General features: G+C 34.0%; 1 protein-coding gene across 3 annotated transcripts in view; it reads right to left on the bottom strand.

Moving 5' to 3' along the window:
- Positions 1–27,488, bottom strand: part of hlk (hulk) — a 168,089-nt gene that overhangs the window by 54,145 nt on the left and 86,456 nt on the right. For 2 of the 3 annotated variants that reach the window (XM_071582877.1, XM_071582879.1), the window contains exons 2-8: positions 16,960–17,142; positions 13,536–13,676; positions 9,849–9,884; positions 5,552–5,734; positions 3,180–3,323; positions 2,795–2,977; positions 896–1,027 (exon numbers count right to left, since the gene is read on the bottom strand). In XM_071582877.1, coding sequence (XP_071438978.1) covers positions 896–1,027; positions 2,795–2,977; positions 3,180–3,323; positions 5,552–5,734; positions 9,849–9,884; positions 13,536–13,676; positions 16,960–17,142 — 1,002 coding nt within the window. The remainder of the gene's footprint in view (positions 1–895; positions 1,028–2,794; positions 2,978–3,179; positions 3,324–5,551; positions 5,735–9,848; positions 9,885–13,535; positions 13,677–16,959; positions 17,143–27,488) is intronic. The other variant, XM_071582878.1, reaches the window with a different exon arrangement.

Genomic DNA, 27,488 nt, shown 5'->3' with positions numbered 1-27,488 from the left:
TGCAGCATTATAGTTGTTTGTGCTTAATTGGAAATCTTATTACTTAAGACAAAAGATGATTGCTGCCAAAAAAGGTGGTAGATTTTCCTTATTTATTACTAATTTCTACTTCCCGCAATATGAGATAACATTTAAAACATTTTTTCTTAAAGGCCAAAGAAATCAGATTTAGGGCCTGACAAACATTTTTGTGGAACATCTTTTCATTACATTTAAATGCAAAAGTTGAATGAAAAGGTGGACCTAGAAGCATATTCTTGTAAAGATGGAAAAGGGAATGATAATACCAAATCTTTCATTTGAAAGCATGGCTACAATTATGTAGTCCATTTATTTCATACTTAAAGCCATGTCAATTTGAAAAGAGTAGAGGATGAAATTTAAAATTAATAATGAGGTGTTAAAATACTTTCTACAATATTATTAGGAATTTGTATGACAAAGAGCTAAGTAGTTGGCACAGCATCAACACACACTTTTTAAAACTATAAAAATGGTAACAAATAAAAATGGGTCCAATTCATAAAATAGAGGGTATATGAGAACCTTATTCCCTATCTAACCCATTTAAGAGGCATAAAATATATGTACATCAAAGAGAAGAAACATTTTATCTATGTAAATAGATTCTCTATATCCAAATGTTATACTTTGCAGAAGTTTAACAAGCCACAATTAAAATTATTACTTCACTACATATAAAATTTTAGCATTCTAATCATTCCAGGGGATATGTCATTCATTGTACATTTGGACTTAAGCAACAGGAGTGCAAAGTGAATAAGGAGTAACAATTCAGTATGATGGCAGTATGATTAAAACTAATAATAGCCATACATTAAGTTATTCCAATCATCATTTCCAACTCTAGAAAGTAATTTTAAATGGCACTTACAAAATAGCACAACCAAGGTTTTGCCTTCTTTGATGAGCTTGTCCAGCATTTCATCAGTCACATCTTCAATTTCGTCAGTTTCTAATTGTTCTACCAGCCATTCCAAGATTTCATCCTCATTCTCCAAATCACCTTTGAAATAATCATGAAAATGAATAAGCAATCACATTATAATAAATTATGGTGAATTATCAAATGCATTCAATTTCACTGGAGTATTCTAGCGAAATGGGAAACATATGCACCATAGTTAGCCATACAATATATGTATTAAGGACCACAAAAAATAAATAGCAGGTAACCAATATTTTCAATCATTCTAATGAGTTTATAAATTTGAGGCACATGATGCTTCCATTGAAAAAGTCATACGCTGCATTATTCCTAGACTTACAACCCACTTCATGGGTTAGAAACATTAGTAACATGAGATGAATATCAGCAAGAGTGATAGCAAAAAGTGTTGGCTAGTCTCTGCTTATTTTACAAAAAATTACTACATATAATTATTTATTAAAACAGAGACAACAATAAATAGACTACTTAATCGAATCAAATTTTTCCACAGTAAAGGTGCCTTTGGATAATTATTTGTCATGAAGAGGTCAAGATTCTCTCATGTTGGTAAGTATGCTAATCTAGTTGGTGATTTTCTCCACATTGCCAAAAGAAGAGAATCTATAATGGAAATGAGATAAAAATTTAACATTAAGATTAAGTTTCCATGATACAAAATAAAAAAATGCTTAAAAGAAATCATTAAAGCATTTCATAATTGAAACAATCATTGCTGCGTGCATTAGAAAATCAGTTTGATTGCTATGGAATTATCAATGTAAACAAAAAAATTTTTAAGTTTTTGAGAAAGAGGAAGGCTAAGTCAAATTTAAAAATTGAAAGGCAAAAATCAGAGAAAATAGAACTAACCACCTATCTCAAAAGTGTTTTGGGCCAAGATGATCAAAATAGTAAGGACATCAGAAGAAGAATTGCACTAGACAAAGAAGCTTTCGCAAAGAGGTTGATGATAGGGATGATGAGTAAGAATTTTAAGAAAAGATTAGTGAAAACTTTAATATGAGGCATGGTTTCATATAGCATCAAAACATGAGCAAGATGATAGGCGTAGATAGGAGGATTTTTAGATGTGAGCATGAAGAGGGATGGTAAAGGTGAAACTGAAAGAAAGGAAAAAAACAAATAACTACTAGGCATGATAGAGGAGAAGAGAGGATTTGCTGGATAAATTCAAATGGGGTAGGAAAGATAGACAGAGAGCATTTTGACTGGCAATGGGATGTTGAAGGCTCAGATAGAGGAGAGGGCATTAGGCAAGCAAGGTATGGGAGGGAAGGGATAGGTTTATTGGACAGAAGAAAGGAAGGTAGAAAGTATGCAGGATTGAAGAACATTTTAATGTAGTTTTGAGTGTGAGGTCACCTTATTGGACAAGGCAAGGAAGTGTAACAATGCAGAGTTTGTGTCCATCAAAAATCTACCATTAATTGTGGCCAACCAATAATTATAATAAAATAATTTCAGAATGTTGACAGTTAAGCAAAATAAAATCAACCATAAGAGGTCCTCAACCCTCCAGAACCCATAACTATATTATGTAGATAAGGGATATACCTTCAGTGGACTAGGAAGAAATGGGAAAGGCTTAAAGTAAGGAAGAAAATGAAAAAGGAGTGGTAAAATATAATAAAAGGTAGAAGAATCCATCACTGAAAATTGATCATCCATCATGCTATTTGCATGGATGCAGGGAACAGGGATTGACAACCACACTCTGAATAATCAAGGAGGTTTACAACTTGTACCTACCAAAGTTTTGAATGTGTAATATTTGTTGCACAAAAATACATATTTCACAACCCTTCATAGTTTAATAAATACCATCATAAACATTAGGAATTTCTTTCTCGAAGTAGACCAGAGCTGGAAGCTGGTCAATTCCATACTCTTCAGCTGTAGCCTGATCATCAATTTTGACAAACTGGATGCCTCTCTTGTCACAGTCATCATCAATCTTTTCCAATTCACCTAACACCTGTTGGGATTCCTCATCATCATTGTCATCTGGAAAACAAATGAAATCTTTAGCTATCACATAAAGTACGGCTTTCTCGCAGTAAAACTGTCATAAATCATAAATGACAACAAAACAAAAAATATCACATATCAATCAAGAAAATTGATATAAATATTCCAGGCTATGAGCATTTCATGGTTTTGGAACCAAACATAAAAATTTTCAAACAGGACTTTGCTTATAACTTACAGAAGAGAACAACTAAATGGTCAATGGAATCTATTAAGGTTTCTAGAGTTTTGGCGGTGACATCTTCAATTACATCTTCTTCATCTCCTGTGGATTTGTTTTTCACCAGCCATTCCAATACATCTTCTTCTCGTGTTAATTCGTCTGGAAAACAAATTTCCAAATCAATTAATTTCTATGTATCATTGTAATGCTGAATAAAATCTAAACATACCAAACAAATCTTAGCACATAGCATATATTTTCAATGAAAACAGTTGATATTTTTTCAGATAATTTGAACTTGGAAAGTAATCATATACATCCATCGGGGAAATGACTATAAAAAAGCTTCTTCTTAAAAACTATTGTCTTCATTCAAAACTATTGAGAGAATTAAAACAATAACCCTGTAACATTAGCCTATACCTATCTACAAACAAAAAATAGCCAATTTGACCAATCATGATGCTGCCTGGCTTTTTATGAGGATTTTAAAGTCAAATGACTTGAAATTTTAAGTTTTTCATGACATTTTTAAAGAATCATTTGTATGGCTACTCCAGTATTTGGATTGGATTTTCACAACAGTTACAAGGCATCCAAGTAAAACATTTGGCATTAATTGCTTGCATTAGGGATTTTAAAAATCTTACATAAGAATGGAAATGCTTTCTTTGAATGTAAGCGATAATTTAACCAGTGACTCATGAAATGAATTTATCAGTGATTTTGTCTAGGCTTAGTTCAAGTAAAAAAATATCATTTTGAGATTTAAAAATCTCTTTGATTTTGTAACATCTTGTCAGCATGAATATTCTGCACATGGTGGCAATCACATTTTGAAATAAAATGAAAATAGCATGTATTTCTTCTGGGAGAATATACTTCGATTATTAAAATATGGAAAGATGGTATTGGGCAAAAATATCAAACACTATTTTATGCATAGGGCTTTTTCCAACAAATTAAAAACAATTAAGTATCTTTGTTAGTATCCATGTACATGATCCATATACCCACTTTTGACTACTGCAGGATGAAGAAGTTGTTTGTCCTCTGTTTCTTTCAGACTTCATACACATGATCCAAAAATTTATTAGTGGTACATCTATGATAAGGTAGAATATGAAACTTGGCCTACTTTTAATTATATGGTTAATAGATAGAACAGTCTAATCAGTATGTCTACAATATCAGGAGTATATTCCATTGTTATGCACTAGCAACTCCTGATGGAATTCGACTTATATTTTGGTTGCTAATGATCACCTCATTCTTGTTTTTCTTCATTGCTTAACTGTAAGGACTGCATCATTTATTGCAACCAATATTGTTCCATACATGGCTGATCACATCTCTTTGATTACTGCACGTACTTCCTCATTACTCAGTTCAGAGTTTCAAAAAAAAATGTAACACTTATTCACTTTTTGCAGGCTTGAGTGATGCATATAAATTATCAGATGTAAATTTATACATTTGGATCTGGTACACCTCACTCAACTTCATTACAAGCACACCAGTATACCTTGCAGTGATCTCGCAGTCAGCTGCTATCTTTACCCAAATTGGGAGAGACCTAAAAGATGTGGCTCAAGTCCTCCGCCAACAGTAAACATCTGGTACTCAATTTATCCAGCTTGAAGTCAGCTACTATCAGAGATTGGTAGAGCTCCATGTTGACCAGAATCAAATGAAATGAATCCAATTCATGTACTCGGTGAAAGGGTATCAACCAAGCAGAAAGTAGCACGTCTAAATGTTTACAAGGAGCTTGTAGACATAGAAATTTAACATCCACAGCACCAACCTTTGGGGCGCATGCTTAGCTATGCAGCACAACACTAGACTTAGATGTCATGCCTATCAAACATCAGGACTGTGATCTCTCATTGTTTCTGTTCTTCATATTTTACTTTTTTTTAACTAGTGCACATGTACACTCTCTCTGAAGAGAATGACACTCACCAACTCAGTGCCATTTGCAGGTCTGATAAAATATCACACTGGACAGTTAAATAGTAGCCCAAGTCAGGCGAATACAGATGGTAATGGTAGAAGGACAAATGACTGGTTCAGGGACTTATGGTCATAATGCTAAATCTGGATGAACAATATATCATTTAAGGCTGATACTTAAGGTACTATGTCCACTTGCTAAAAAAAAGAAAAAAGTCACAGCATTAAGAAATGCTGCAATGCATACAGAAGTGAACCCATTTTCAAATCCAGTTCAACGATTGAAACCCAGAATGGGTTTCTGGGTTCCTAATGAATCAAATGGATTATCACCCTAAAATTGAAGGCTGAGAGAAAAGTAGCCCCCTTAAAAGGAATACAATTCTGGTAATTTACATGCTATCATATTTACCTTGCAACACAGAACTTACTCTCGTATTTAATGGGGATTTTGTGCCTGTAATACACCAAAACTGGAAGTTCACCCAGATTATACTCTGCTGCAAGGTTTTCATCAGCAATTTTGACGAATCCAATACCAAGCTGATCTGCTTCATCATCAATGTTCTCCAGTTCTTGAAGAGCTTTGTGACACTTCTTGCATCCTGGCTTGTCTGAGTAAACATAAATGATCCATTAATAACCAAACTAATTTTCAGTATGGACCACTGTTACTGGAATTAAGTAGGCATATTATGTGTGTGAGTGTGTGTGTGTGTATGTATATATATATATATATATATATATATATATATATATATATATATATATATATATATATATATAATTGAGGGTTACATAACTTAAAAAATTTTATTTCTTTTAAATAATAAAAATAAATGAAATAATTTCAGCTAGTCTCGGGAATAGTTTTAAAGGCTCTCAAATAATTATATTCTTTCATACTCATTGTTCCCTGAACAATGACTAAAACCTGTCTTTCCATGGTTATTTATTTAAAAAGAAAGCAGGTAACCAAAAAGCAAATCTTACTGTTATTTTGTTAATTACAAAATTTCCTATCAATGAAATCATAACAGATGATTAGAATTCAGTAAATTAGATCTCTTTAAGGTGCTGTAAAAGAATCATGATTATTTCAACCAAGTACATATACCTATTTAGGTAGAAATTTAGTAATGACTCAGAATGACATTGATGCAGGATATGGTCTTATTATATAAACAAGTGTTCACTTCAAAGATTAGTTTGACAGGTGAGGACAGAGCTCACCTCATACTCAGCCCTATTCCATGCAAAATTCACACATCAGGGTATGGAGGGGCTAGTTCCTTTCCATGGTTCCTAAGGTTTCCCAGGAAGATCTGGTAGCCAAGAAATCACACAGCTTGAGTGAAGCTGAGGGTATCCAGAGACATTACCCACTGTTGAAACCAAGCTCTCCAATCACTTGCCCAGTTTAGAGCCTAGCACCCTACTCAATGAACTATCATGTTCCTAATATTGTTGTATTAAGCTATTTATGTATCCCTATACACAAAGGATGAGGAATTAATTATTTTATATTAATTTAGTTTCCCATCCATAGCATTTCATGAATTCCTTCTTTATTTAAAGGCCTCTGGGTATAGGATATTAACTGTGGTATTCAACAAAAAATTCAATGGTCCCTTCATTAGCATAACCACAGTTTAAAAAGACCTAATCTTCCAGCAATACATTTTTATGAAAGTGGATCTCACCACAGCTCAAAGAGTATACTAATACACCTGAACCAGTTTGATGGAATCAGGAGAAGAGTAGACGTTAAAAAGACACCACAAAATAATAAAAATGTTTCTAAAACATCCCCATGCGTGTGTTTTCTGGATTAAGATGGTAAATGACAGGCCACTTGTTCTTGCCTATAGTTCATACAAGACCACAGACTGATTTTTATAGGCATGCGTTGATTTCCATAAATTTATCACAAATAAAAGTCCACCTGTCTGTGAATGATTTTAATTGAAACATGGCACTAACAATCTGAAATACTAATGCTTCAGGTCACTATATTTTGTAGCTGAAAGGGTACATAACACAAAATTGTACTTTTAGTGCCTTAATAACAAATTTTGACTATATAGAAAGTTTTTTCAAACTAAGAAAATATAAGTTCAAATTATTGGTTCATTCAACTTAGAAATTACAAAAGTTTCAAATAAATGATCCAGGATTTTGTAATTCCTTACGTATAAATAGTGAGATTACCTGATATTTACATATTTTTGAGAACATTAAAGATCCTCTCTTTAGCCTAATAAATTTGTATGATAAGGATAGCATTTTATCAATCAATTTAATGTCATCTTAAATGCACTGATCTGTAAAATATCTAGCCACATAGTTCCCACACATCATTATAGCCAATCTGCCTAAACATGATAATGAATACAGTAAGTCTACTTTGATTGATTCATTCATTTTAATCACAAACTAGCCATGTATCTTATGGAACAAATGATCACAATAATTTTAATTTCAATTGAGGATGAAATAATAGGATTATCAAACATAACTACTCTTCAATGCCACTTTTTTAAATAACATGAACTTACTTTAGTAAAAAAGTCATTCCTCCCAAAAAATATTATACTTCAAGCGGTGAGCATATAAATATGCTCTCTCTATCTCAGGGATCCGCTGCACTTACTTAGTGGAGCCATAGGCATGAAAACACCATTGAATCTTACGCACAAAATTCAGATTTTTACATTTAACTATATTAAATGATCTAAAAAGGTTATTTGCAGAGCATACAAATAAAAATTATCTTTATTCAGAAAGAAATATATGTCAAAACTACACTGGAATTCTGTGAAAGAGTTTCTGTGAATGTGAATCATTTTTGCCACGAGAGATCATTTTTAATTCAAAGCTATTTCACCATTTTTTGTAGCTATTACATATACTTATGCACACTCCTGCATTAATTTTATCCTGAACTCATGAACAATACAATTTGTTTTCAATGTAAACAGGTTGAAAGTCTATCATATAATTAACGTCTTCATGGCATCTCACACAAAAATACACACAAATGCACACAAAACAGAGGAAGAAATAAGAAATAAGATGCTAGCAAGAGACAGCCCTTTACAAAAGACCTCTCAGGGCTACACTGCTCAATGCCCCTTCCAATGGGCAGTGTACCATGCTCCTTGAGCTCTTCTCAATGCACGCAGGCCACAAGCTCAGTTTGGTAGGTCAATGTTCGAACCACTCCAACCACATTTGACCTAATCATTCATTAGTTATTATTCATCAAGGGAGGAAAATTTTAAGTTGAATTAAAAATGCATGTACAACAAATCAATGAGTATTTGCACATGTATAACGATGATCCAATTCATAAATTTGAAGTGCATATGAATTAAGTGTTGGAGGTACATACATGCTATATATTCAGTTAGGGGTATTTATATTCACAATTAAGATAAATTTTCAATTGCAGATGAATAAGGGGGAAAACTTTTAAAATAGTAAATAACTCTTCATGGTTGGAGTATAAGGGCTTCATAAATTTTAGGAAAAAAATGCAAAGAGCACAACATTTTTTTAGCAACAAGCAGTAGCAGGAAAGCTTTTTATTGAAAGAGCTTGAATGAAAGTGAAGGATTTAGGAATGAATCATGTACTCATATGCTAGCTACGGGTAATAGTTACATATACATATATCTAAGAAAAATTTTCAACTGCGGGTGAAAAGAAAAGTATATTTAAAAATACTATCTCTTTAAACTAGCCTTAATTTTGAGCATTTTCAATAAATTAAAATAAATTTCTCTAGCTATTACGATTGATAATACCATGTTTTATTATTTTATTCCAGATGTGCTACTTTATATATGAAGCACAAAAGAACACTGAGATGAGGTTTATCATCTTTCAGGATTAATTATGTAACAATGTAATAACAAAATAAAAATTTTAAAATAGGTTCCATCATATTTTAATGAAAAAAGACTCCATAATGTAATAAATGATAATCAGGATAGGTTTTAATTTAAATTAAATAAGGCCCCAAAGGTTTCAACATCAAAGGTTTGATTGTAAGCTTTCACAAGGTAGTGCATACAATCATTTAAGAGCTAGAAAGGTATGGAGTTTTAAAAAAATACTAATAATATTCTAACAATGTAAGAGTAAATAAATTAGCAGAGTATAATGTTAAACAGAGTACAATCAGTGTGGAAGCAATGGAATGTGACAGGCAAAGTGATAACGCTGAAATATCATATGAAATATAATGTGTGAAAATAAAAAGTCTGTCAATTTAAGACAATTCAATTCTACTACTACAAGTAGCATGCACAATTAATGAACAAAGAAGCAAACCATTAATAGCACTTTTTTGGAATGGTTACCAACTCTAGTTAACATTATTCTACAACACAAAAGTAAAAAACACAAAAACATTGAAAAACAAAACAAAAGATAACATTTACTAAGCTATTACACTCACAAGTTACTTACTGTTAAGCATATACTGCTTGGAAGTAACTGTAGTGAATAAGCTTTTAGGAAAATCTGTTTCATCTCTGATTTCAGAGAAATTATCAAATCCAAGAGGAATGAATCGGGGGCAATGAAACTAACAGTTCTTCTAGCAAAAATACTGTTGATATAAGGAACTAAGTCATCAAAATAAATAATCAGGCCTATTTACAACAAGCTCCATTCCGTATTTCATCTCAATACCTTGTAAAAACGTGTATACGTACTTACTGGGTTCATTGGGTGGACAACTCTTGGAATCTGGACCTAACAACATAGAATAACAATGAAAAACTTATCTCCAAATTATATACCATACAATAACAAAGTACATGGTTTAGAACAATCACACATACACAAGAATTATACAAATCACACTTAACATATATTAAATATGGGGTGACCATTTTTCTTTTCTGAAATTCTCAGTAATAAAACATCTGTTATGAGGTAACTTCTTGAGCTCCTCTTTGTTCTAAACACATTGTCACGTGTTCTGAATACATATTTTCACTGTCTTTAATTGATAGAGGCTGTAGATAAAAGAGTAAGCTTGAAATTTTCATTGCTACTCAGCCTATCATCTATGACTAGCACTGTTGGCACCGGGTAATGAAGCCTTCCATTTTAATTTTCATCATTTATCATCACTCAATTTTTCAGAAAGGGAAGAAAAATTTGATCACAAACTTTAATTAAATAAACATTATTTTCATTGATTTGACAATTTTAAAAGAGTAAACTATCATTAATTAAGCTCATTTGAAATTTAATGATTGTCAATGGAAGAATACTATTTAGCCATAGTAAAAATGTTTTCATATATCAATGTTTAAAAAGGTCTTCACATCAATAATATTAGCATGAGTTAATAGGTGCTTATGGTCCAAAATATAATCATATAAAAATATGTAGGCTATGAGAAGGAAGAGAAAGAAAAACTTGCTCAATCAAAAACAAAAGATGTATTCCATATTGTGTCATGAGAAATTGTTATTTGATTCAGAGATTTGATGGAAAAAATGTATTATTCTGAAAACTATGGGCATATCCTGAATGGATATCAAACCTAAAAATATATTCATAAAATTCATGTACAAGAACTTTAACAATTATGGCTGTATAGCAGATTGAAAATTGAATCCAATCAATTTTTATTCTTAATCTTCATTTTATGGCTGAGGCAAATTCGTCCCACTACTATGATGTTATAATACTGCAATATTTCGAAGGACTTTTGTTTAAAAACACAATCTAAGCACTGGACATTATTCGGACATTACCAAAGAACAAAATATGACACAAAGCATTAATTTATAGACATCATAAAAACTAACAATTTGACTAATAAAAAACTATAACTAATTTTTACGCCTATGAAGTGAGTTTTGATGAGCAAACATAAGACACTGATAATTAAAATATGCACCCAGGTAAATATAGATTATTAAATGACAACATACTGGTGGATTATTAACAGTTTTAGTAAAGGACTTAAATTTTTTAGGAAGTAAGGCTACATGCTTAAAAATATTAATGCTTTTCTCATCCCATTTTTGAAATTACACATTTAAAAATGAAAAGTCACAGATAATAACAAGTGATATTTAAAATGTGATTTTTTCCTAAAGGACCTTAAAGTGTTGATGATGACAGTAAATCAATTTTGTGATGAGAAGTGTTGAGTTCTGTGAGAATGCGCCCTTTATAATTTAATTATCAGTTCTTTGGAAATGATAAAGGTAGGAAAGATAGTCTTTGAAACTCAGTATATTCTATGAAAAATCATTAACTAATGTGCTTGTGCTTTTTGTGCATTGGAAGTAAAAAGGTAGATGTTATCACTAAGGCAAAGAACATAATTTGCCAAATTACTACACAATCTATGAAAAATCATTGACTATTAAGTGTTATTGTAAAGTGGTCATGATAATGTGGATATTAACATTTCAGTACATCCCATGATGGAACTAATCCAAGATGAAAAATTCCATAAAATAGACAGGGATGAAAAGAATAGCATTTTAGCAGATTTTGAACACAAGTAGATCATAATACTATATACATGTACTACCAGCTTAAGAGAATTTCAGTGGTGTGGTGTAGGAATATTTCTGCTGCCAGTTAGGTATTTTAATGGATGAAGTGATCTGAAAAACACTTTAAAAATGATTCAGGCATGAATTGAACCAAGCAATATTCATCCTGATATCAATATTTTAGCGTAACCTCAGGTCAGTGATTGAATGCATTATCACTGACCATTATAAGAATTTCATTAATTATTAATCCCATTTTGGATGCCATTTTGAACTACTATTTGTGTTTGATCTGTAATGCTGTAAAGAAATAAAGTTAAATACTTATTTAAAAAAGACCTTATTTACTAGGCAATATCAGATAAAGGGACATTATATCATAAAATTAGATACTTATCATATTATTAACCCAAATAGCTTGTATACATAAATGATGCATGCATAGAAAAAGTTTTCCTTTTTTTAAGGGTGTTCAGAGGGATAAATATTATATTATAATAATGATTACTGAGCTTCTCATTTAAAACTTCACACATTCAGATGCTATGTGGGATGACACAGTTCTTAGCTATTATTTCAGCTGAATTGAGTTTGACCATAGTGTACAGTTGTGTAAGTAAATAAAGACAATTACAAGAGGTCAATGAACTATAGTCATTTTTTATTGTCATCTCCAATGAATAAATTTGAAATTAAGCTTCTGATATTTGGGAGCAGAAAATTTTTAACAAGAGACAAAAAAATTATGAAATATCTAAATTTCTATAAATAGTTTTCATATGCATATGATGCTAACTGAATGCTTTCTCACTATATCATATGGGTACATAAAGGCAATTAAGAAAATATTTAATAAAGGAAGGAAATCAGTAGATATACAAATTGCTCTTTCTCAAGATTGAAAACTATATTAAAATGTTCATTCTAAATATTCTATAACGCTAATGCCAAATTGACAATCCTAATTGCACAAGACCAATTTTGCCTATCACACTGATAAATACTATTATTGCACACTTGCCATATGTGTTACTATTATTAATTGTGTCAGTGAAACTGACAAAACAAAATTAGATAAAAGCACAAAAATTTTAATTTTGATTAAATTCATTAAAATAACTAGAGAAAATCCTGGAAAATGTAGCAGTGGAAATATTTATAGAAGTTATTTCAAAACCCTAAAATCTCTCAGAAATGTCCATAAAATTATAAGATATGGTGAATACAAGTAAACATAATATGTATTACTTTATGCTTAAGGTTTAAAAAAAACTGGAAATTAATATAGAAGATGATAATAGATGCAGAATTGTGGCAGCATATCTCCATGCCAGCCATAATACCTCAACATTTTCAATGAAATTATATATTTTTCATGATAAGATACTTTGAATGAATGAAATATAGAAATTGGTTTTATTTTGTTCTCTATCTCGTCTTCATTGTTCTCAATATTCTCCCATGAAACACATAAACACATATTAAAAAGAACTTCTAGTAGAGTAATTTGATTCTCTGAAAATCTTTTTCGGTACAAAATGATCTTAACATGCAATTTCCAAAGAATAAACTGGCTACCACTACCAGTTCCCTGATTAAGACAGTTAAACAAAATAATGTAAATTGAATATATTGGATAACATCTTATATGAAATTGAAATTCTGCTGCAAAATACATTAGTTCTCTTGAACCGAAATAATATTAATAATGACTATTGATAAAAATTTTCATTCATGACATGCATGGGAATTTTCTCTTATGGAGATTATTAAAACTGCTTTGTGATATAGCATGTATGCTTTGTTTTAGAATATTTATCTGAAAACCTTCTGAATCCACATTTTGTTTCTTTGGAAAAGCAATTGCTTCAACACTTACAAAACAATACAGCAACATAATCTGTGTCTTCAACAATTTTTCCCAGGATTTTTGCATTGACCTCTTCAATTCTGTCGGGTAAGTCCATAGCTTCTAAGCTAGTTAAAAAGTCCAGGACTTGCTCTTCATCCATCAGGTCACCTAAAAGCCACCAGAAAAATCAAAGCAACCAATTATAAGTTGTTATGTATGCAGTAAAAGAAGTAAAGTTTAGTTGGGAATGTCACTCAACTTTACCAGGGGTCAAGTCAAAACCAGCATTTTATACTTCAAGGGATTCATTTCTCTTCTGACCCATATTGAATGGTAAGGGGAAGGGAGACCAAGTTTTTGCTAATAAATGTAGGTCTCTTAATGATTTCTGTCATTCTTTTTATTTGAACACAAATCGATTACAATGGCAATATCTATTATACTCATTCTCTAATTTGACCCACTCTCTCAAATCACTGTTCACCTAGATGTTACATAAGAAAGGTTCACAGTTTCAGTCTTGCTCAACCAGAGTTGTGACTGGCACACCACACTAAATTGTACCTTGATCCTTTCTTGTATAGGTAGCCACACTATAATTTTTGCTGGTGTCCTGCCTTGGGCAATCCCTTGGGAGTAGGTTATTATTCTAAAAATGACCCTAAAAGGCAAGCTCATGATATTAACAAATAGAAAAAAATTAAATTTGCTAGAAACATCTCATTTACGAGAGGTAACCAATATTTTTATTTTGTTGCACAACAACATTTTTCCAAATTACTCTGCTAATAAATTTCAAATAATGAACATTCTATCAATTTCATTAATTTCAATTATACAAAATACTGACCAATAGTTACGATTCTTCATTAAACTTAATCAAACAATAACATATGCATATAAAGTCACAATAATTGGTAATTAGGAAAAGGAGAACCCATCACGGGTCCTTGTTTCCTTTTGCTAATGAATTTGAGATGAAATTTCTTGAGCTTGTTTGACCATGACCATGAAGATTGAAGGTTTGAATGCTGACAAAAACACACACAATCCTTTAATGATCACCATATCCCAATGGTGTTTAATATTTGGCAAGTATTCTCATTGAGAACTAATCAAGGTGAAATGGGTATTACATTTTTAATTATGATGTTTACCTTCCAGTGAAGTGTCAATGCATTGATAATTGTCATTATGTAGGTCAATGGCATAACATCACTGTTACAACACGATGCTATGCCATCAAGATGTCTATAAGAGGATGGCTAAAATCGATTCGTTGACATTTAGATTTGGAGACAGCTAGATTCTGACAAAACTGTTGCAAGTACAGAACTACAAAAGATGACTACAGTGAAACCTGGCTAAATGCAATAAAAATTTTTGGAGGCCAGGGTAAGTTCTATTTTGATCAGTTAAGGTAAATAAATAAATGAAAGAAATGTATTCAGTTGACATTAAAAATTATGCTGACACTGCTTCAGGCAAAAAAAATACTTCGAAATTATTTCTTCCATAACTTGCGGAACTGCATAAATATATTGGCAGTTATTCACACCTATCTTCAATTTTATAACAATGCATTATCTAACTATTTCTTCCTAAAATATGCTGGTTGTTGAATAGCTTAGAAAATCCAAGAGATGGCGCTCGTAGTATTAGAAAAGGTTTGCTTTTTGGTATGTCTCATCTCTCACAAGACTCTTGCTGTTTAAGTTTCAGCTATACCATCATCATCTATCTTGCTGCTTAAGTTTTAGCTATACCACCAATTGATTTCATTTTCATATGTGATGATTAAGTTATTCTATTTAAATGGCTTAACACCGAAAGAGATAAAAGCCGAGTTGGATAAATTTATTACTCCTGCGTTTGCGACTGCTTACACTTGGGCAACTGAGTTTTAACGTGGCCTTAAATACACAAATGATGAATATCGTTCGGGAAGTCCAGTGAAAGTGACTCCTCCGAAATGATTGACAAAATCCACAATATGGTTTGGAGTGTTCGACAACTCAAAGTTTGCTAAAAAGCTTAGGGCACTGGAAAATCATAAGGTATAGCGCTTAAAATTTTTAACGAAAAATTGGGCATGAAACTAATGTCGGCACGATGGGTGCAACATTTGTACCTAGTGGAGAATAAACGCAATACTTTGGTCGATTCTTCGGCTGGTTTGGCGCTTTTACGTTACAATCATGATGAATTTCTAAACCAATACATAACTGTGGACAAAACATGGATACACTACTACACTACAGACACAAAGGAGTAGTCAAAACATTGGATTTCTAAAGGCGATCCAGCTCAGAAGAAGGCGGCGCTAAAATCGGCCGATAAGGTGATCGCCACAGTTTTTGGCATGCACACAGAATCATGTACATCGATTCCTTGAAAAAGGACGCGTCATTATTGCGCCGGGTGAGCAAAGAAACGAAGGAAAAGAAGTCATCATTTGGCAAAGAGAAAGGTTTTCTTCCATCAAGGAAATGCACGAGTGCACACCTGTGCCGTTTTGATGGCAAAATTTATTGAATTAAAGTTCGAATTATTACAAAATCCAATGCGTTCACTAGATTTCGCACCCAGTGACTTTTTATTACTTCAAAATCTGATAAAATGGCTCAGCTAAAAACAAATCACGTCGAACGAGGAGGTCATCGCCAACACAGATTTTGGTGTTTCAATTCAAACATTGGCGTGGCAATTTGAGGACCTTCGGAAATGCTACTTTTTGGGCTGCTTAAAAAAAGTTGGAGAAATATTAGTGATCTAAAAGGAGATTGTTGAAAAATTAAAAACCTCTGGCTAAACTAATTTGTTTTCTTTTTTTTCCTAAGGACTTATTAACCAACCCATGTACACTGAAAAATTATTTGATTGAAATTAGATTAATTCACTAGGGAAATAGGGAAATGTGAGCTTAATTCATTAGTGTTGGAGTTGAAGTCCGTAAAGAGTAAATTATAAAGTTAAAATACAAAGTACGAACAAATTCAAAGAGAATGCTCCAACATTTGTTCCAAAATTTCCTTTGGCATGAGAGGGAATTTCAATCCTGAAATTTCCTTTAGTTTGCCTTCCAGTAGCATTTTAAAATAATATATTGCTTGTTTCCAGTAGCTAAGTTAACACGGGAGGCGACCGACAACTGAAGTAATTTCCGCCATTAGGGATGGATGGAAAAGGAGAAAGGGTGGAAAGAGATCCGGCGTCGGCATTAGACTACTCTTAACGAAAGGCGCCAAGGGATCCACAGGTTAACGTCCCATCCATCTGATGGTGTACTTACTGCAAATGCTCTCCACACAATTGTTCTCCTCAAGTAGAGATCTGGATACCACTAAAAAAATCTGCCACCTCCAGGATTCGAACCCGGACCCTCAGGGTAGGAAGCTAGTGCATTAGTCACATCCTGATCCCCAATATACACTCATTTTAGTATTCTTACCATCGTATATAATTGGCTCTTTTTCTCGAAAATATGTAAGAGCTGGAAAGTTCTTGATCCCATATTGTTTCGCCAGTCGTTTGTCATTTATCTTGACAAAATCCACACCAAAAACGTCTGTGTCGTCGTCGATCTTCTCGAGCTCAGCCAGCACCTTGTCGCATGTCAGGCAGCTGCGAGCATCTGTTAAGAGAAAAGAAATAATATTATAATACTAATTAAATAACCATGAAAAGAAATAGGGTTTTAACAGATCATAAAATATAGGAGGGATACTACGTTCAGTAACTACAACAAATGAAAATACAAATTTTATCAGTCTGTTTGTTACATTTTCGTGCAATTTTAACTTGATGACACAAGATTTTCATTACAATATCTAACAATAAACACTGTCATTGAAAGTAAAATTTTGATAATAATACATTATCACCTGTTTTACACTTGATCTTGCTTTTTATTTTCAGGTAAGTATTTGATGCCCGAGAGTAATTCACAATCCTCGCTAAAACACCACCTTTTGGATAGCATTCTTTTTTAAGATTTTAAATCAAAGAAAAACCTAAATAAGAGTTCATTTTCCACTGTATGTCCTCACAAATCTCTTTAGAAGAACCTCCCTTATATAAAAATATACACAGAATTTATTATCCCACAGATCTATTAATTCTGTTGTACTTCAGTCACCCTAATAGGTACTATAATATTGCTTGATAGGATATCCTCGTTAAGAGATGATACGCTACCATAAGAATCTGCTTTTAATTTTAACCTGCTGCTACATTAAATTTGAAATAAATTAGCCAAAATAGTTTTTAAGCAATATCATATTCTTAAAAAGGTTTTATCCGAAAAAATACTCCATGAAGCATAGAAACAGACTACTTAACTTGAAGCCGTTGTTTTATGTACTGGAAAAACTGCTTCAAAGCTGAATCTTTAACGCCCTCAGAATGGGGGTATTTGTTACCAGCGAATAAGCGAATATTTTTAAGTGAGCACAGAGGAGTGGAATTAAAAGCCCATGAAAAGACAAGACCAGTCATCAATGTAAGCCATTTACAGTCTTTGTGACAATCGCTTATCTGAAAGACTTGTGTATCTTCGTGGTAGACAATGAGAACATACTCAAGACCTGTATCTGAGAACTCCCTGAGATCCCCGTTTTCCTGCCACCTATTCTCCGGCCGTAAATATTCGAGCAGGAGCAAGCACTTAGACCTCACAACCTGTGCAGGTCTAGATGACTTCATAGTTTTGAAAATCTGATCGACAAAATAATGTGAAGGCACACTAGAAGAAACATTAAGTAGTTCTGACACTCATAAGCTCAGTTGAATCCATTTAGCATTACTTTTTTCTATCTGGATGTTTATAAAAATACCGTAGAATTTATCACTTGTATGGCATCTTAAATTCGGGACTTTCAATTGCGTGATTAATTTCTAAAAAATGGATTTAAAAATTAATAGGTTAATAAATGCTCCGAAAAATCGCTTGGTCTTCTTTACCTATTCTGCGACTGTCTATGGAATAAAAAGAGACCACAGTGGACATTCCAAGCATAGGTCAAGAATTTTATCATCCTTTCCATATTTCATTTTTCTAAAAAAATTAAAAATGCCCAGGTGAACCCGAATATACTAGTTCATTAGTCATCAGGCCCTAATTCATTACTAACTCCATTGACCAAATAGGTAAACTCCGCTGAATAAGAGATAACATTTCCACTATAGGAGTTAAACTGATGGATAGCGAAAGACATTAGAATATTTCGATAGAACTTGAACCAGAAATATGTCAAGGGCGGATATTGAAGTCGGCATTTTCCGGAGGCTGTTACGTTTTAAATTTCTTCGTTTTATTACGTCAGAGCTATTCCAACATGAATAAAAAGTGCACAGTATTGCTTGATGATAAGGTATAGTTTTTTTCCAATTCCCATCATGATGATGGGTGCGATATAAAAAACATGTTAAAATTGCATTACATCTGTTTAACTACAATACATTTTAATCGAGTATTTTATTTATCCTACAATTTACTAAGTTATGCCAATTATAGTATTGCCATATGATACACCAAAGCTGTAGATACAGCAATTTGCTTGATCGTGTAAAAACTATGAAAAAATATGATAATCAAATATCATTATCTCAATAATATTCAACAAGTTGCTAAAATTCTAAGAACCAAAGGATTAATCTTGGGCCAGCTTTTATCTACTATTTAGGTTCTCTGCGCCACACATAAGCTATGTGCAGCCATCTGCCCCTTGTGCGCATATGACACGCACGACTATAAAGTTGTACGTGCGGAATAACTCTCAGGATAATTTTAAAAAAACCTTACTGAGCATTAATCCTGGATCACTTTTGCAGATATCTACGGGTATTGTCATATTTTGATATAAAGTTGAGGCATACCATCTCAAAGAACTACTTATCTCCGGATATTATCAATAAAATGCTTCCAAGCATGAAACGCCGAGTAGACTGTGCTCTATGAATAAAGAGAGAAGGTAAATTTCATACTACCAATTTTCACTTATCTATATTCTGAAATGATATAAATTGGGTATAAAGAGATCCAGGAGTTACATTTGATGGACTCTAATATTTCCAGAGAGAATGACAATTATTTCTGCCAAATTAACGCTCATTTTTTAATCACCGGACTTAGGCAACCCTTTGCTCTAGGATTAATGTTTCTCGGATGTGTCCTCCCCATCCGAGAACACTTCCTCAATCCGGAAGTCTCAGAGGTCAGAGAATATTCTCTTTTGATGTCATAGGATCTCCGTATCCCTGCACCAAGCACTCGCAACCTAATAGCCCATAATATCCTCACATCACGCTCACAAGTTCCTTTTATCAAGTTCCCAACTATCCCAATACCACCGCATTCCTTCCATATTATTCTTAATTCCTTGTCTCACGAAACACCTTGATTGCCCTCTCAAGACGCCATTTGCTCTTCCTGTCGTATCATTACTTATTATCAATGGGATTGTGATGATGGGGTGGTAAAGTTAATGACTTCCCACAACGAGGGCCCGGGATCGAATGCCGGTGGTGTCCATATTTTTCAGTGGCTCCTACTAGCCGTGCTTTGTGGAGAGCATTGCAAGTGAGTATGCCGTCCGTTGGATGAGACTTTGAACTGTGAAACCCTTGGCGTATTTCGTTAAGAGTAGGCTAATACCTACGCCGGGTTTCTCTACGCCCTCCCTCCATTCCAATTACATCCTACCCCTACCAAAAAACCCAGCCATCCCTTCTGGCGCATATTACCTCTGCTATTGATTTCCTACCATAATAGTAACTACTAACACTAGAGTATACCACTTTTTCAGCAGCTCAAATTCCAATCGAGTATTGTAGCCCGACCCGTAGCTCCAACTTCTGACGTTTTTTCATTCCCGTCGTAATTTCCACACTGAATCTCATAATATCTCTTGATCGCTTACGTAATATTCTTCCTGCAACCACCATACAAACCAAAAGTAAAAACCTGTAAAATTCACTTTTGATGTCGTTACCGGATTTTACCAATCGACTTCCTCGCCTTCCCAAATAAATTTAACAGCCCCTCCTAACACAATAATTACATCCAGTGTCCTCCAAACACCATAAACGACTACATAGTCTAATCTTTCATGCCCACATTTCCTAAATCTGCAAGCCTCTAAGAAACATTAATATTTAAACTAATCTATTCACCTTTCTGTCCACGTACTCAGTTACACTCAGATACGTCTCGTAAAATATTTGTTGTCATTACAATAACCACCCAATGTCATAACGTAATTATTGATCATCACATCAAATGTCGCACTGAGCAAAATGATACATCCCATCCACTTCAGGAAAAATTCCATCTGATATAATTTTAATTTACTTACTAAAATAAGGCATAATTGACACAAGCTTTGAGAGTTTCCTTCCAGTCACTACTTACGTATTATTTATTCTCATGGGTTACGTTTCTTTCTAATTATTATTGAAGAGTTTATAAATAATAGCAACCTCTCCCTGCTTCCTTACTAAATTAGGCTTCCTTAGCGGTAAACCTCACCGACCTAATCAACTCTCCAAGCGGAATGCCTTTCGAAGACCTGATTTAAACTTTTCCCATGTCTTTCGTATCGTTTCTTTATGGAGACACTAAAATGAGTAGAAGATATTAGACAGTACTTCCTCATGCCCCTGATCTACGCGAGGAGATATGTGTGAATGTTATAAAAATTGCGTCAGTGTAAAAGAATAGCAAGAAGATCAGGATAAAATAAAAATTAAGAAAAGGCTCGCGGCGAATGTTTCCAAATGGTCGCAGCGGAAATAATTTGAACACTGGTTTAGTTCAGTCGATTAATTTGGATATTTGGATAGATAAATTTCTAGTTTAATCAAGAAAGGAGTAGAAGAGCGGAGAGGATATGGATGAAGAGTTATCCCATGATGATTTAATTTGATCGATATAACTGCCAAATACATTCTTAAACTTGATTGCGCTCCAGTTTCGCGAACCTATCATAAAAATTACATCTCACTCACAGCATGAATTTGTCTGCTAAGGACATTATTTCCCCAAGTTGCGATTAAACATGCAAGCGGAAAAAATTAACTAACTAAAACTACGTAAAGCTTAGCCACGGGAGCGGATAAAAAGTCTTTTTATTACTTAAAATGAGTTTCATGTAATGCTGAATAAGTAAATCGGGTGTGTAACGCCTCCGCCTAGTAACTCAAAGGTCATGGATACGAATCCCGCATCGGACATTGGTGTTGCACCAGCTCTAGTAGTGATTATGACGCATACAATGGTGCGTTTTTTTAAACACAATCAGAGTTGAAAAAGAAATAATGTTCTCTAGCAGAAATCAATTGACTGTAGTTAACCAGTTATATTATAACAAGATAAAAATAAAACTATATCCAGGCCTAATAAGCATACCTTTATGATACCAATATTTTTAAATAGATTTTAATGCATGTATGTAACTGTTAAGCACGTCATATAGAAATAAACCACGCACAATTGTTAAGGGGCAAACTCACTTTAATTAATGGGTGATAATAATATCCCATATGGACGACGATGTATAAAGCCTAATTGCCGGAGAAAAGAGTTATATTTGTTCGATGATAGGGGGCCTAGCTATGTCTACTTCTTTCATCGCCCATTACAGAGGAGTTATGTAATGATTCACTGCGGCAATGCGGCGCCGTAGAAAGGGGTAGGGCAAAAATAGAATCACCAGTTTATCCTAATAGCTCATAGGATTACAAATAATTAATGAAGCGGCAGGTATGGGAGAGTTAGCTTCATTGCCAAAAGGCTCTCATTTTAAGGCAAGGGCCGCATATTCCTGTCTCTCAACCGATATTAGCATAATGTAAAAAACCCTTATTGTAATACCTCTGGTTAATGTGATTACAAGTCAAGACTAAAAACGCGTTAAAGCATAACAAATGATTCTCTCAAATGGTAGCTTAAGTGCGGGAAAAATTCCGACATCATTTTATTCTTCATCTCAATAAGTCATATTTCGACATAATGATGATTTATTGAGACTGTGATCACATCCCTGAGCTAAGAGCATTAAGTCGAGCATTTGAAGCTGGAAAACTTCAAATCGACCAAGTAATATATATTAGACACCAGACTTAGCAATGCTCACACGTTAATTGGAATTCAAACCTATGAAAATTGTTTACTAAACTAGTGTCACCAGTCGTGTCTATTAACTCATAAGGATGTAATTCATGCATCCCATCTTAATTCCGATAATAAATCAACTTTCCCTACTAATGCTCAAATTAATAACCTCACAAGTTTGGCAAAGAATATCGTAACCTTTTAGCGAGCAGTAAGAACCAACGAAACATGCGCAACATTTTTCGAGACAGACCCTAATAAGAAAGGCCAAGAGAACAATGGGATCTTAAGCTTATCGTGGACGTGGCTCAAGAAGAGACATGGGATTTAAAAGTAGAAGACTGACTTCTCATACAAAAGTTAGCCAAAACTTTTCCAGCGGGGAGATCACATCGATAAATATGCAGGAGAAAGTGGAAACATCGATTTTCGAGGGGATGCAATTTAAAGACTGACGAAGAGAAATTTGTACGGCAATCAGTTCCACCATCTTATAAGAGGGCGCCATTCCGACTAAAGAGTAGCCACAATTCTGGATTTATGAATCTCCGTGATTTTTTCCAGATTATTGGGTTAATATTGTAATTCTTAAAGATTGAAATGTGAAGAAAGGGGTCTGAAAGTTGGGAAACTGAGCACTCCAATGCAGTAAATCACTAAGTCGCTGGTATGGGAAACGCTGAAGCGCATTCATATCGAAGCTGTTACATAAACGTGCAATTACGTGTCTGATTACATATGAATACTTTATACCATTTGGCCAACAAATACTTTATTATTATTGTATCGATGGCATAACTTTTTATAAAATAAATCGCGCCAAAGAAAACACGGAATATCCCGGAAGAATGAATAAATTAATTTTCTTCTTCTAGTTTCAGGGCATTAACTTAATACCTTCGAATTTTACATGATTCTTTATCTCAAAAGAGCCACACAGACAGTGGAAATCAGCTCGTAATGTCTCTCTTGCTTATTTTGCCCCTCGTTTTTCCCTTCTTACGCACAAGCACATAAAAAAGATTGGTTTTGCCTCAAGTTCTTCTAAACGCACGGAAAAATAATTATTTCAAGACACACGAAGTTAAAGCGCGGTCAAATATGAGGAATCATTGATTGTAATTGGTGACACTTCACATCTTCTGTTCGTGATGTGTGACTGACAATTTTTACAGAATAACATATGCATGATGGCTCATGTTATTTTATGCCCTCTTTTTTATCTACAAAGGTAGAAAAAGTGTCAATTTTATTCGATGCATGGCTACGATGCTACGCTATTGGAAATCTATATCAATTATTAATCTTCGAACTAGTTATAGTAGTACGGGAGGGATCAAAGTACGTTAGGGGGTCAGCATTACCCTTCACGTGAAATCAAACCCATAAAGCAATAAACCCATCGGCGTAAATCTCATATCGCAGATAAATTTTCAACTGCAGAAATATATCGACTAGCAATATGACGCTCTCTCTACTGAGATGATCAATTCGAATGAATTCCTGATTTTGTCCACCACTTTGATAAAACATTAAAATTACTCGGAGGCAAACTACGTCTGAAGAAATAACCTAAGAAATTATAGGCTTGAGGAGGGGTATGACGTTTCTAACCGACAAGTCAATCCAAGCTGTGTTTTAAGAAATGCGATAATTTCCTATTTTGATATCCATATTGACTAATTCATGCCTTCCATTAATGAGTTTTTGAAGTGAAATTTTTTAAGTGATTCCTGGCAGAGCTGGTTACGAAAGGTAGTGAAAGTGTGAATTTGAACTGAGCGTCACGACATTTTCGACAAAATACGACCATGTCTCAGAGATGTCGAGAGACATACGTGAATAATTTTAATTTTCGTATTTGACATTAACTTTGCATTTATGTATGAACTAAATGCATCTCCTTACTAATACATTTTTATGTATTTTACGTCATATGACAGTGACTATTGTAAATAGAATAGTAAGAGAAGAGATGTGCAGTTTATAAGTTAACGCCATTTAAGTTTTTACTCCTGTCAGGCATCTCGAACGCCCTCATTTTTTTAATTTTTCCTTGAAAGGAACTCCATGTGAATTTCAAAGTAGTTAAAATACCTGCATGTTAAATTTTGTGCAGAAAATATATTTTCCTCAGAGAACCTCAAGAGTGCAGCATGAGACCACGCATACAAACGAATTTCCTATCTCCAGCTATTATATAATGATTCCCTTGCATGCATTGCTCCTTTAAATCAATGATCCTAGCACAGGGAACCGTTTAAAAGTATAATGCTATAATGTGACAACAGGAACGGCCGTGGTACATCTAAAGAACAAGGTTTGATGAGGACTCGAGGGCAACTCGACTCAAAAACACCGCAAAGTGGTATTATTATTTTTTGTTGCAATGAGTCACCGTCTAATCTTGTATACTAGAACGAATGGGACAGTCCCATTCAGATTTGTAGGAGAAGACTGGGGAATTACTACAGGTGAGGGAAGTTGCTTCATGAAAAGATTGTATCAACCTGAAGCTACATTCAAAATTCACAGTCCGGCATGTATATCCAATAGATTGACATCATTATGATACTATTATAATGCCTGAAAAGTGCGTATTATAACAACATACCTCATTAATGAGGGTATTTTAAGAAACAGTAGTGACCAGAAAATACGCATCCTTAATTTAAGAAGCACCAAAGTAGAGTAAGCCGAGATTGTTTCCTGGTCACTTACAACTGTCCAACATTGTGGTCTTTAAGCTCTCGAATAATCACTGCCCTTTATTACAACTGCGGGAAATATATAAGCACCTAGTATCTCAGACCAAACATGTCGGACGCCAAGAGGAAAAGACAGAACATAAGATCACCGTAAGCATCATCATTTCCTCCTCATCTCATTTCAACACGTGCCTCACATAGTCGTAAAAAGAAGATATTCTTCCGTCGCCGTTGAAACTCGCGTGTGGATGTAACTGGAAAGAACCGCTTTCAATGGAAAATCACACACATCGATATGCTTTATGGTATGATGACAATTTCAAGAGAAAAACACATAGTAGATGTTTTCTGCAGCATCGAATATCAGGAAAATTTCCCTCCCTCTCAAGGACAACACAAAGGAAATAACCGCTTGTAAATTGAGCAGATTTATTTATTTCTCTCGACACTTCGATTTTTTTTTCTGAATCGCTAAAATAAACAACAGAGTAAACTACAAAGATTTATCTTGGAAATGTCTAATCTTGTTGCTGTTCCAGAGGTAAAGGCAACTCTTTGAAGAATAACATTTTCTCAGGCCTTTCGTCAAGTTTCTAGTCCCATTTCAATTTGTTTATGTTAATATTTGATGTTTTCCACGGATATCCATTTGCTATTACAGACTGATAACAAATGATGGCTTCGGAATTTCAGTATCATGGACATAATTTTGTCACAATTGAAATGTCAACTAGCTACACGCCTAGTGAGAAGAATACTTTTTAATAGTCGTTTTTCAACAGTAATAAAATCATAAAAACAAATTATGCGATAGTAATTAACAATAATGAGTCCATTTTTTTGTAAATGCATTAGTTCAATTAATAAGAACTAAAATCTTCGAATATTAATAGAAATCGGTTCCCTATCTTGAACAGCTTATTAACACAGCTTGTAATGATGCAGTTGAAGCGCAGCCAGCCCGAAATCGTTCACATTTTATGCAGTCTAATGGCTGTGAATTACAAACTGGAAATAAGAAATATTTCCTTTGGCAGTTGAATTAATGTTTCCCACGCACGTTGAAGGGAAACAAATTTCACATAGAGACATTAATAGCCGACCGTGATTTCAGCGCATAAACGCACCATCATCAAGGATAGGTGAGCATATTACGCACCATTATCAAGCATGAAGGATAAAGATAGGTCAATGTTTTCTCTTCAGCAACATGTTTTTACCATAAATTATTACCATAAAATCAAGTTAGAAACCCTTTTATATGTCTCTTACTCTCCTTCCCTTTAGTACAACTTGTCACGATTTTCAAGAATATGTCTAACAGCCGATATTAAGTCCGGAGGGGGTGACTCACTAAACAGCGATCCTTCCGACATACCAATAAATCTATGCAGTTTCTCCTATGTAAACGTGATAGCCCACAGGGTTATGCGCTGGGCTAATTGACCGGAGGGTCCAGGTTCGATTCCGGCTGACACATCTGAGTACTATTAGCGGCACCAAATTTGTGTGATTTTCAGGAACTAGATCTCCTTAGGGAACCACAGGCGGCAGAGGGAGCTGTCCCCTCTAACCTGATGAATGAATTTCACACGCTGTTGAGCTCAGCACTATGCGAGCTCTACTCTCCACAATCGTGTTGATAACTCAGGTTTGGGGTTAGTTTCTTCCAGTTACGGAATGAAACTAACTTAAATGACTAAAGACAATCCAAGAAGTCTTGTCTAATACATGGGAAGGCCCATAAGTACTCGGCCTGACCTAGAGTTGGCGCTAGTTGTTTGAAAAATATCACTGTATCAGAAAGTACATATGTAATCTATAAAGCATATGTTTCAAGTTTGGAGACGTTACGTTGTTTAGTACATGTTCGGCAGCCATCAATAGCGAACGTTTTCAGAGAATTGGTGAAAATGGAGAAAATTTGTCATCGTTATGTGATACAATACTTTTATTTGAAAGGCCTCAGATTTCCCAATATATAAGCTGAACTGGATTCTACTCTAGGTGAGTCTGCTCCTTCGTTTACAACAGTAAAATATTGGGTAGCAGAGGTTAAACGAGGCCATATGAGCTGTGAAGACGAGCATCGCATTGGTCGATCAAATACGGTGACGACTACAGAAACGGTGAAGAAAATACACAAAGTGATGCTGGATG

Source organism: Hetaerina americana, unplaced genomic scaffold (genome assembly GCF_022747635.1).
Source record: "Hetaerina americana unplaced genomic scaffold, ioHetAmer1.1.p SCAF_12, whole genome shotgun sequence".
Lineage (NCBI taxonomy): Eukaryota > Metazoa > Arthropoda > Insecta > Odonata > Calopterygidae > Hetaerina > Hetaerina americana.
This window is presented reverse-complemented; position numbering and strand designations above follow the sequence as displayed.